This window comes from Vombatus ursinus, unplaced genomic scaffold, assembly GCF_900497805.2.
Source record: "Vombatus ursinus unplaced genomic scaffold, bare-nosed wombat genome assembly UNPS02014772.1, whole genome shotgun sequence".
Taxonomy (NCBI): Eukaryota; Metazoa; Chordata; class Mammalia; order Diprotodontia; family Vombatidae; genus Vombatus; species Vombatus ursinus.
Genome location: NW_020954550.1, coordinates 10,038,308 through 10,051,367, shown reverse-complemented (window position 1 = coordinate 10,051,367; position 13,060 = coordinate 10,038,308). Strand labels below are relative to the sequence as shown.

At 36.8% G+C, this 13,060-nt stretch overlaps 1 protein-coding gene across 2 annotated transcripts in view; it reads left to right on the top strand.

Moving 5' to 3' along the window:
- PPWD1 (peptidylprolyl isomerase domain and WD repeat containing 1) overlaps window positions 1-13,060 on the top strand; it is a 36,353-nt gene that overhangs the window by 16,265 nt on the left and 7,028 nt on the right. For both annotated transcript variants that reach the window (XM_027863561.1, XM_027863562.1), the window contains exons 5-8: window positions 882-1,329; window positions 4,985-5,175; window positions 6,066-6,255; window positions 8,815-8,996. In XM_027863561.1, coding sequence (XP_027719362.1) covers window positions 882-1,329; window positions 4,985-5,175; window positions 6,066-6,255; window positions 8,815-8,996 — 1,011 coding nt within the window. The remainder of the gene's footprint in view (window positions 1-881; window positions 1,330-4,984; window positions 5,176-6,065; window positions 6,256-8,814; window positions 8,997-13,060) is intronic.

The window sequence follows — 13,060 nt, the reverse complement described above, 5'->3', positions numbered from 1 at the left end:
CCCTGCTGCTAAACTAATTTTCCTTAAACACAGATCTGATTCTGTGACTGCTTAATCAACTCTGGTGATTTCCTATTGCATCAAGGACAAAATAGAAACTCCTTTGTGTAGCTTTTAAAGTCCTTCATAACTTGGCCTCTTTCTTTCTTCTTTGGATATGACTCCTCTGCACTCTGTGACTAATTATACTTGCCTTCTGTTTCTCGCACATAAACATGATGCTCCATCCCCCATGCCTGCAATGCATTCCTCTTCAAATCTGTCTCCTTCCTGATATATGTAAAACCTTTCCCAGTTCCCCAGCTGCTGATGTCTTCCCTCCCAAACTACTTTATAGTTAATCTCTAACTACCAGTTGATCAGATCAGAGGTCAGCAAAATTGATGGTAATGACATCCCAGGAAGGTCATGTGGTAGTAGAAACTAACTCCAGGCTGTATGAGGCAAGTCATTACAGTCTTTGAGAGGAGCTCATGTCTGACCTGGGGGGAATCATCTGGTAGAAGTTTTCTAGTCCCAGGCAACAATGGTTCCTCCACACAACTATCCCTCTGAGGAGCTAGGTCTGGTGTTTGGAACCCCAGTACCAGTATCTTGTCACTGCAGCCCCTTCATGGGATTAGGAAGAGAATACCATAAGAGACATTCTCTCTTTTTGGTTTGAGATTACCAGCCATTTCAGGTTTGTGTTTTTTTGCATTCCATATGACAGTGCCAGTATATTCCCCAATTTAGTCCAAGATCTTGAAATATCATTCTTTGCTCCTTCTTCTAAACCAAGACCAAACTGAGTGAGTCAGTGGTTCATGGCAGTTGTTGAGGTAGTAATTATTTTTGGTGTTCACTTAGATTTGCTGATTCCTAATTCTTTCCCTTTTCAGCTATTTTCCTGGACAGTGTGAATGGATTTATTGCCCAGGGGATGCCATATCTTCTGTTGCTGCTTCTGAAAAGAGCACAGGAAAAATATTCATCTATGATGGTCGAGGAGATAATAAACCACTTCATATTTTTGACAAGCTCCATACATCACCCCTTACTCAGATACGGCTAAATCCAGTTTACAAAGCTGTTGTGTCTTCTGATAAATCTGGAATGATTGAATATTGGACTGGACCTCCTCATGAATATAAATTCCCAAAAAATGTGAATTGGGAGTATAAAACTGACACAGACTTATATGAATTTGCAAAATGTAAGGCTTTTCCTACTAGCATATGTTTCTCACCTGATGGAAAGAAGATAGCTACTATTGGTTCAGATAGAAAAGTTAGGATTTTCAGGTTTTTGACTGGGAAACTCATGAGAGTCTTTGATGAATCACTAAGTGTAAGTCCATTTAATTTCAATTTGACTTTATAATTGATAAGTGTATCTGGCAATGATTCAGTTACATTAAAAAAAACACTCCCTCCTACTAGCATCTTTGGGATTATACTTCATAGTTAAACTACTTGTGAGAAGGTTTTAATTTATTACATTAGAAGATTGTTGTTATTGTTGTGGAAATATACCTCTGATTTTCTAATAGAAACTGAAAAAATAGCATTGGTTTTATAGAAATTAATTCAGCTAGCTTTGCTAGAACACTTCTATTCTAAAAATAATGGATCTGTAATTTTACCTTTTCAGAATCATAAGATTATGGGCTTAAAAAGGTTCCTAATGACTCCTGTTATTTAAAAAATGAGAAAACTGAGACTAATACAGGTTAAGTGACTTGCTCATTAAAGGTCATACAGGAGCAGAGCTTTGTTTCCAAGTGAGATACATTTCTGGCTCTTCATGACTCTATTTGGAATTTTTTTGGCAGAGAGATTGGAGTGGTTTGCCATTTCCTCCTGCGGCTCATTTTACAGATGAGAAAACTGAGGGAAACAGGTCTTGACTCCAGACCCAGCATTCTATCCACTGAACCACCTAGCTGTCCCTACCTGCTGTTTCTACAGTTAAACTGGGAGGTTTTCGGAACCATTCAGAACTTTTAGAGCTAAGTGATTTTTAGAGCACCATTTAATCTAGTGGCCTCATTTTGTAAATAAGAAAACTCATCCATAGAATAAACAGCTGACTGACTTGCTTGGGTCATATAGCTGGTTACAGAAAGAACCAAGAATTTGAACCAAGTTCTTCTACCTCCAAATCGAAATACCCCTTCTAATATGCTCACTCCATAAGCACTTATGGATTAACCACTGCTATGACTGCAGATCCACTCCTTCACTGCAAATTGAAGGTGATACTGATTGCCCCCAGTTAGAAGTGGGAGTAGCATGTAGTAAAGCACTGTTTTCCTAGTAGTGTTTATGATTTATACTGGACCCATCTACATTCTTTTAATAACCACAGAGGTGCATTTGTTAGATAGGAAGTAGGGATTAGCTGGAGAAGAAAAAGGTTTTCTCAGTACAAAGTTTAAAAGCACTATTGTGCTGTAAACTCTTCGGTCCTTAAAATGTTTGAGGATATTAGAGTTGGTTTCTTATAGTATTACTGTTTATAATATAACAATGTCTTCCATGCAGTTTTGAGGATAAATTAATCATACTTATTATATCCTTCATGGGGTCTTATCAAAAGCATTGAGATTCATTCTGGTTGCAAATGGAAATAGATGGAGAATGTGGTTTCTGGTGTGAGCGTCCTGCCAAAGTCATCTGTAGACAAACATTTAGAAAACACCAAAATGAAATGCATAATCTTCTCATTTTTTTTTCTCTCTAAAGTAATTTTCCACACTTCTCTTAAAGAAAAAACCTCCCCTTTTGCTATTTCTTTAACTGTCAAGAGCTAAGCTAGTTATTACATGAAATCTAACAGTATCAGTAACATATCTGAATGACAGTTATTGTAGAGCAATTTAAAGTTTCCAAATAACCTGTCTGTTGTCACGTTTCATCCTCACATCAACTCTGTGAGCTATATAGGTGTTGTTATCCCTATTTCAAAGATGAGGAAACTGAGGCCCAGAGCAGTTAAGGAGCTTGCCATGTTTCCAGCGCTCCATCTCTGATTTTGAGGTCATACAGCTAATAGGTTTCAGAGGGTGGGATTCAAACTTGTGACTTCCAGATCCCACTGTGCCATAGTGATTCCCTGATAACTTGCAACATTTATGGGTTAACTCAATAAAAATCTGTTCTCAGGGACTCAAAAAATTGAAGTTTGAACAAAGTTCGTATGGTGTAGTGGATAGAATAATGGACGTAGAGTCAAGAAACTCTGGCTTTGAATGTTACCTTAGTTGTGTACTGCCTGCATGTGTAATCTGGGCAAACTACCTGAATTCCTTGAGCCTCACTGTAGAATGGGCATAATAATAAGATTGTTTGAAGAATCAAGTGAGATAATGTATACAAAGCCTTTTGTATACCATAAAGTGCTATGAAAGAAAAAAAATTAGTTCTGTTCTAAAGAGGTATAGGTAAGATGCACAGATAATTGGGTATTACAGAATTTGTAATATGTAAATATACTACATTTACAATGTAAAGCTTGAAGCTTGGAGAGAAGCACCTAATAGTAGATATATCCTTTGCTAATTATAGGGTGGATAAGCATTGATAGAGGCTTTTGTGGGGCCAAATGGTTAACTCCAGGTCTGGAAGCAAGAAACTTAAGACTTCTCCAGCTCTCCAGAGTGTTCTGTGTGTACCACAGTTGTTTATACAAACTAACCCTGACCTGAGGTTATAATGGAGCAGGAACAGATTATTCTGGATCACCCTGACAAACTGAGTGATAAAACTTGTACTAAGGTTTCAAGTGCCATTTTCCTCTGTCTCCAAGGTCACAGACACTAGCTATACACTTTGACATCAGGGTTGATTGGTTTGATTTTATAAGATACTCCTAGTCCTCGCTCATGCTCCCAGCCTAATACACACACCTCATACATTTCAGCTTTGGGAAATTCTATTTTTTGCTGCCCTTCCTACTTCCTTTAAAGTGTGAGGAGCAGCTTCCAGAAAAGGGCAGGGTGAAGAGATGAGGAAAGAGCTTTTAAGATTTTTTGGTACCTAATTTTAAAATAATTCATGTATCAATGAAAAGACTAAAGTCCCATGCTAGTCTGCACAAAGGAAACTCTATACCCTCTCCCTGATTTTTCCAACTGCAATACAAAGCTATTATGGAACTTTGCTATTTTGGCAGTAGACTGTCTAGTGATGCACTGATTGGCCAAAGGATAGAAAAATGAATCAGAGACCTTAGTGTCCTTTGGGAAGCTGGCAAAGGATAGTGCCAGGATATCTATCTTTATCTGCCAACCCAAACTAAAGGATTTGAGGAACAGTGGTTTAAATGTAACTACTACTTCTGAAACTTCTCCTGGTTAAAAACCTATCTAAATGAAATAGATACATAAGCGAACCACATTCATAAGAAATAGTTTAGGTTGTAGTTTAGTGAATAGAGCAGTGGATTGGGTTCTGAAACTGAAATAATTCAAGTTCTACTAATAACTGTGATAATAATAGTGAATATTAATGTAGCACATTAAGGCTTATGAAGTACTTTAATTCGTCTGAGTTAGAATATATCAACATATAATAGTGAACCTGTAAAGTAGGTAATCGAGCTATTAATCCATCCATCTTGCAGATGAGGAAACAGGTGCAGAGAAGTTAAGTAAGTTTCTCAATCATACAGCTAGGGTTAGAAGCAGGATTTAAACTGTTTTCTCTGTTGACTCCAAGTCCAGTACTGCTTCTTGTCATGCTGAGCTGTGTGTCTTGAGTCACCTTGAGTAGATCATTTAAGCCTACTATGCTTCAGAATGATCATCTGTAAACTGGTCAATTTGAATTCTTTTTATATTGAACCTACCACAGCATATGTTTACCCTAAAGTTCAGGTTATGCTTTGTTTAAAAACCTCCTGAAAAGACTCCTAAAAAGTAAACTTCTAGGGCTCTGCTACAAGCCATCAAGACTTCTTTGTTTATTGCTGTCCCATAAGAAATGATTATTTTGTTTCACAGATGTTTACTGAGCTACAGCAGATGAGACAACAACTACCAGACATGGAATTTGGACGGCGGATGGCTGTGGAGCGTGAGTTGGAGAAGGTGGATGCAGTGAGGCTAATTAATATAATTTTTGATGAAACTGGACACTTTGTGCTGTATGGAACAATGCTGGGCATTAAAGTCATAAATGTAGAAACAAATCGGTAAGTCTTAATATAAATTATGTTTCTTTTTTATGTATTTAAAGTAGTTTGACATGAAGGCAGTCCATTCATGCTCAGAGAAAACAATAGGAGTTTTGCTTGCACAAAGACCAAGTGGATTGGGACCAAATGCCTAAACTTAACCAAATGTTATGACTTCCCTTTCTGGTATTTCTGTTGTGTATAATCTCATGTAAAAATTTTCCATCCACATGTGTAAAAAAGCAATGGTAAGAGAATATGCTTAATATTTTAGACTTTGACTTTTTTATTTTTTGTTTTTCTTTTAAAAACAAGCTTCAGTCTGTCTTTGGCTTATTGATTTAAATTAAGTTGTAAATAAACTTTTCATGTAATATATTGCCAAAAATCCTAACCACAGAATTCAGCATGATGGCCTGCTAGAAGTAAAGTCAGAAGTTAAAATGCTTGAAACCACAAGAACCCTTTTGTGCAAATACTCAACTTCTTAGTGCAGACTAGCCACAATCAGATACTGTCAACTGAATGAAAAGTATGTCTTAACCAAAAAAAAAAAAAATCCTACTCTATACATTCCTGCATATAAAGTAGTTTATACTGCAATTCCTGGCAATGCAAAAACCCTAGAGGCTACAGGGAAGTTAGAATGAAAGGAGATTAAAAACTACCCAAGTGAAAGTTAGAACTTTTTATAAAACAGGAAATGACAGCACCTTGGACTTTGAAAAAGGATAAAATTTAGTGATTTAGGAGGGTGTGAGAGACAAAGAGAACAGTAATTTTACCTTTCATCAGTCATTTCCTATGATGAAGAATAATTACTTCTATCTTTTTGCCTATATAAGTTCTTATATCACTTAAGAGATAACTTTTACTTTGAAATAATGATAAATTTTTATATCTTACAGGTGTGTGCGTATACTTGGCAAGCAAGAAAATATTAGGGTGATGCAATTGGCTTTGTTCCAAGGGGTAGCCAAGAAGCATCTCTCTGCAACTACTATAGAGATGAAAGCATCTGAAAACCCTGTTCTTCAGAATATCCAAGCTGACCCAACAATAATTTGTACATCTTTCAAAAAGAATAGGTTTTATATGGTATGTGGTATTGAGAGACAGACCCATCTCAAGGTTGGATGGGCCACAAGAAGTGTAGTCCGATTCGTACCTGTACAAGAATCTTCTCTATAAACTACCCAACAAGTGCTTACCCAACCTTTTCTTGAAGATGTATAGTGAGGGTGGAACCCCCAAGCCGCCTAAGGCATCCCATTCCACTTTCAGCTAACTCTTAATTGTTAGGAAAATTTTCCTTAATGCAGCGAAGTTGATCCATGCTACATGAAATATGCATTCTGCAACTTGTATCTTTGGCTATTAGTCCTGGCCCCAGTGACCAGTGAAACAAGTCTAAACTCTATTTTACCTACTTCACAGCTTCTTCTCCAAACTAAACATTCCTAGCTCCTTCAGGTGATCCTTATACTACATGATTTTGAGGTGCTTTATTGTTCTGATTACCATCTTCTGGACACTGCCAATTTTACCAACATCATTCCTAAAATGTGGTGACTGGAACTGATCCCAGTACTTAGACTAGAGCGAAGTACATTGGAATTATCACTTCCTTCTGTACACTATGTCTGCTTGTGCAGCCTAAGATCATATTGGCTCTTTTGGTTGCCATATCACACTGTTGACTCATTGAGCTTGTAGTCCACTAAAACCTCCAAATCACATTCAGATGAATGGTTGTCTAGTCATGCTTCTCCCCCCATTTACTTTCAAAATCTAAGTGTAATACTTTATCATTCTTAAATTTTCTCTTACTAGATTTGGCCAGTCACTGTATCCAGTCAAGATCTTTTAGAATCTTGACTCTCTCACCTTCCCACTTTTGTGTCATATGAAAATTTGATAAGCATGCTATCTATGTTTTTATCAAAGAAATTGTTAAAATGTTAAACAGAATAGCACCAAACCCTGGGACATTCTCCTAGGCAATTCCTTTCAAGTTTACTCTGAATCATCAATTTATTGACTTCTTTTCTGCTGGTTCTGAATTCATTTAACTGTCCTAGCATCTGGCTCATTTTTCTTCATCTTGTCCATGAGGATAGCATGAGCAACTTTGTCAAATACTAAAATCTAGATAAACTATGTTGACATTATTCCCTTGATCTGCCCATTTAGTTTCGAATCTGTGACGTTTCATGACTATATCTTCAGTCCAGTTTCATCTTTTAACATCTCCAAATGATCTGGTGCCACTACTTTTTATTGTTTTGTCATCAGTCTTCTCTGCCTCTGTAATGGATTGCAAATGAATTGGCATTTCAAACTGATTTAACTACTGTGTCTCTTTGCTTTGTCAGACTCTCTGATATTTGGTACCTGAATTAGTTTCTGGGTTCATTAGTCCTTGTTACAGTTGTTTTCAATTAAAATAAATGAGGCTGTTCCCTTATTGATAGGGATACTGCTTCCATTAATAAAGAAGGAGCAACCTTTCCATTCCCTCTCATCCTTTTTTAGTCTTGATCACATTCTTTCGTGGATTCTTCAGTGAAGATCCATCCATTGTGCTAGAGGCTTTCCTTAGGTACCAGTGAGCACTTTTGTTGTCCATCCGGATGTTAAAGATTTATTTAGGGTGGAAGTACAGAACATAAAAATCTTTGGTCAAATAACTAAAAAATAGCTGTAGAAGTCTGTTGAATTCAACATATATTCAGTTTATATAATGTCAGAAAATTGTTTAAGGTTGTTAGCTAATCTTTACTACTTCACTCTATTGGTTAGGCAGACAGAGGATGACAAAAAAGAACGAAGAGACAGGATGTATGCAGGACAGGCAGAAGTCCCTTACCGTAAAGTGGCATTTCCTTAATATTCCTTTGGTTCTACTGGTTACCTGCTGTGGGCCAAGGGAAACTTCCATGCTTTGGAGTTCTTTAATAGTCATTTAGTTTTCAGTGTTTGCCTCTTGGGAATCCACAGAAGAAAAAGAAACATATGGGACTGGGAGACTGCCCAAATTTGCACCATCTGTGGCTGCCCCATGGTTCATCCAGACCAGGCGGGGCTCTACAAGACAAGTGTCGAACACAGAGGCTGTCTACAGCCCACAACACTCCCTAGGGCAACTTGAACCAGATTAAAATGTAATTGGGAAATATTTAATAGAATAAATAAAAATATTATAAACCTAATGTTAATGTGTTTTACTAAGTCAATAGATTGCCCACAAAGATTCTTATGTATGGTTTATGGGCCCCTATTTCTCTTTGAGTTTGTCACAACTGCTGTACAGTATGAACTCTATGGTATGGCAGTAATGCCCACATGAAGCAGGTGGAGAGGAAATTTCTTTTCATAGAACTAAATCCCATTTAGAACCTTTCCCTTTTATTACAATGTGGTAATTATTTCCTTAGTATGTTGATATAGAGAGGCTTTTTAAAAGTTATTTTTGGTTGCTTTCTTAGGATTCTATGTTTTGATTAATACAGAGAAGGCAGACATATTTTAATATGTATTATTTAAACTCTTATTATAAAATTGAAAGTCATTAGGTTTTTTTTAGCATTGAGCAGGTAAACTAAACCATCATTGGTATGAAAATATAAAGCTAACAGAAAAATTGTTTTTCTTCAGTTCACCAAACGAGAACCAGAAGATACAAAAAGTGCAGATTCTGACCGAGATGTGTTTAATGAGAAACCATCCAAAGAAGAGGTGATGGCAGCCACACAAGCTGAAGGACCCAAACGCGTTTCTGATAGTGCCATTATCCATACAAGTATGGGAGACATTCACATCAAGCTTTTCCCTGTTGAGTATGTACTAATATTTTTCATTGTAGATAAACTTCTAGGGGCATTAGTTAATTTAAAATACACAGATTTTGCTAGGTGGCATTTCTGAGATTATTTGAAAGAAACGTGCTGTCGTCCAGCGCTTAGGGAACATTACAAAAATATTCATTCTCCTGGTATTTGTTACAATAGAAGATGATTCAAATCAAGTTGTTGTCTATCTGAATTACTGATATGATCATGTAATGAAATTGACAAGTTCTGAATATCAGAACTACTAAGGTTTTGTGCCTGTTAATATGAAGAATTGATAATGCTGGGTTCATTTCATGAAAATTGTAGTAGTTATTAAGGAAGAAAGAGGAAGCATGCAGAATGACTACTGTCATCATTAAGTAAGCATTTACTGAGTGCCTGCCATGTGCAGAACACAGAGTTGGGTGCTACATGAAAATAAAATGAGTGATTTGATCAAGTAAATGTTATTATTGCCTTGTGCAAGGTATTTGTCCTGGGTGCTTTAGGGAATAAAAAGGTTAAGACCCAGTCCCATTCTTCCTGGAGAGATGAAAATAATAATACAAGGCATAATGCAATTAGTACCATTAAAAATATTAGAATCAAAGAGTTATAGAAGTTAAGATGAGGGGCAGAAATTACTGCTGGCTTTTGGGGTCTGGAAGGAGGAGTCATGGGAAAAGGTGCCATTTCAACTAGCTCTGGGACAAGTAGGATTTAACAAGAATGGTGGCAGAAAGCTTTATAGGTAGCAGAAAAGGTATATTGTATTTGGGGAGAAAAATGAGCAGTTTGGCTGAAGCATAAAAATCCATGTGGAAAGAATAGTGGGAGGGTACAAATAGAAAAGTAAACTTATGAAACAGTAGACCTGGAAAGGACTTTAAAGATCACTTACTCCAACACCCTTGTTGTATAAATGAGGTTACTAAGTGACGCTCCGAGTAGTAAAATTATCTTGTTTCTTGGCTAGCTCCTGTCTGACCAGGAGTAGGACTAGGACTTGAGTCTCTTTATGTCCCAGGCAAGTGCTCTTTCCATGACGATGGGCAGGATGTATTGGCAGCAGGACACAGGAGCAGAAAAAGGACAGAGTGGAGACAATCCAGAGTTTGCAGGGTGGTTGGCATCTGGCGACTTCTAGCATTCTAATGACACTATTACTGAAACATGACTTTCAGGCTTGCAGGGACTGCAAAGAAAGTAAGGCAGGATCAGTGGATTGGACAAAGCCAAAGGTGATCAGGCTGTAGCAGTGACAGGATAGTAAAAGTGGAAGAAAGGAAAAGGCTTTCAGTACATTCTGAATTTGAGATCTTAGAGTCAGGACAGTTATTAGTGAGGATGATGTTCAGGCTGTCACTGGGGCCAGTGGCTACCCTAAGTAGAGTAATGAATGAAGGATGTTCCTGGATTTGAAGAAATAGAGGTGTTAAGTTCAAGTTTTTGGAAGGTCTAGTTCCCTATTTAGATTTCATTGTCTTTCCCAAATCCAAAAGGACAAATAAAAGGAAAAAGAGAATAAATTGGAGAGGCAGAGCAACATAGTGGATAGTGTAGGATTTAAGAGTCTGGACCTGGGTTCAGATTTTGTCTCACACTAGTTGTGTGATCCTAGACAAATCACTTGACCTTTCATAGACTCAATTTCTTCATCTGTAAAACAGGGATAATAATATTGTATTATCTGCCTCATTCTGTTGGGAGAAAAGCATTTTGCAAAACTGAAAGCACTATATAAATGTGCTATTACATGACTTTTCATCTAATTTTAGATTCTCCCCCCCCCCAAAAAAAAACCATGTCCTTAATTTGGGAATGATTTACATGAATAAACTTATAAAGGGAATGAAAGGGGAAGGGAGACAGAGACTTAACTAAATCCCAGAATACCAGAATACTAGCTCTAATAAGCAATGTAAGACAAATAAAGGGAGGCATGATTTTAAATGACAAGTGGTAGAAACTGACAATGTAAATGGGGTCAAAAATGTTTAGATAAAATATTAGTAACCTGTTCTTTGATGATCAGAGTAGGTCAAATCAGTAATTATTTATTAAGTGCCTACTATATGCCAGGCCCTTTGCCAATTAAGGGCAGGATGCTCCACTGCTCATGTTTTCATCAATAATGGAGGATAGAGTAGTTGTTCTGGGTCAGCTGAATGTTTGAAGAAGCAGTAAGGATGACAGAAAAAACCATTCAGCAAATTGAGACGTCTTTAAAATATTTTTTGATTTGTATATTTACCTCCTAAGATTTTGCACCTTTCTCATGTAACTAATTTTAGTCTCAAGATAGATCCATAAGGGAAGGATGAGTATTTTTCTTTCTCTGAATTCCATAGATTAGCCATGTCACCCATTATTTAGTCTGAGTTTTAAAAAGAGGTCAAGAGCTATTTATATATTTACAAATAAAAAGAAAGCAATAATTTCTGCAGAATGCTTGAGGTTTTCAGTTGAAAAATACTGATTCTTTGATGTGGTTTTTAAAAAAACAGCAACATTGTTAGGTTATATTCTTTTTGTTCTAACACCCTCAAGAGAGGCTGCAAATTTTTATGCAAATTTTTTGCTGTTAGTATTGAGCCAGTATTATAAAACTTAATCATTGAGGCCTCAGAAGAGGTAAAACAAAGTATATCTTCATATGAGAGTAAGAAGTACTGAAAGAGTTACAGGATCTGGGCTCGTGACTTTGAGCAGGTCACTAAATTATTCCTTTTCTGGTTAGACTATATTATCTCTAAAGGTCCTGTACCTAAACCTATGATTCTTTTGATTCAATTTAATTAGATATTAATATTTTCAGAAATTTGAATTTACAGTACCAAAAGTTCCTATTGAACTAGTAGGTAACCATCTTGCTATATGAGAAATTCTGAATTTAAATGTACCCAGAGAGTTATAAACCTTTTTTTTCTTTTTTTGAGTTGTATAGGCCGCTGGCAAAATATTGAAGATGCCCAATCGGTGTGTTTATTTTTGTGTTCCACCATTCTTCGGGCTAGGTGTGATATCACAGTACTTGTCCCCAAGATGTTTCTGGCAATTTCTCAGGCTCTTGATTTCAGTCTATTTGAAATCAAATAGCTGAGAAACTGATCCAGGGCTGATTTTTACTGCCCTCTTTTTCTCATGCACGCTTGAGCAAGATGTGTTTTTTCTGTAACCAGTGTGTAGTAGAGGTAAGAGGGGGAAGAGCTAATTCAATTCAGCAGATATTAAGTGCCTATTATGTGCAAATCACTCAAAGTACAAAGGCAAAAGTGAGATTGTTCCCACTCTTAGATTACCCACTGCTAAGGGAATAATGTGTACACAGATAAGTATCCAAGGCAGCTTGGGGGGAAATAAGAACTAATGGGGTGGGGGAGGAGAACGAAATGAGGTTGGAAGTAGTCAGGGAATGTTCCACCAAGATGTTGGTCCCTCAGCAAACCTTGAAGGAGTCTCAGACATAGAGTTGAAGGGGGGAGTACATTCTAAGCAAGGGGATGGTTTATTCAAATGCACAAAGAATGGAGAGAGAACGTCCAAATCAGGGCACAGCTCTTAGCGTAGTTTGACTAAAACATACAGTATAGGAAGGGAATATTATGAAATAAAGGCTGCAGAGGCAGTTTGCATATAGATTATGGGGAGCATTAAACTATAGATGAATTAAGTAAGGAGTTCTGTATTCAAACCTAGTGGGGCAAAAGGAATCACTACATATTTTTGAGTGATAGTCAAACCTGTGCCTTAGAAAAAAATCTATTTTGTGGTCATTTCAGTGAAATAGAGGACTTTCAAGCATTCTTGATGAAAAGGCCAGAGTTGAATAGAAAATTTGATTTTCAAATACAAGATTCGAGTGGAACATGAAGAAGTAAACAGGAAAGAGAAAATCATAAGAGACTTATTAAGGTTGAACTGTTTACATTCCTGCATGGAAGGATGATATTTGTAACTCATGAGACCTTTGTCAGTATTAGGGTAGTTGGAGGGGAAAAAATTATTTGTACGTATACATATATAGATAGATAGATAGATAGATAGATAGATAGATAGATAGATAGATA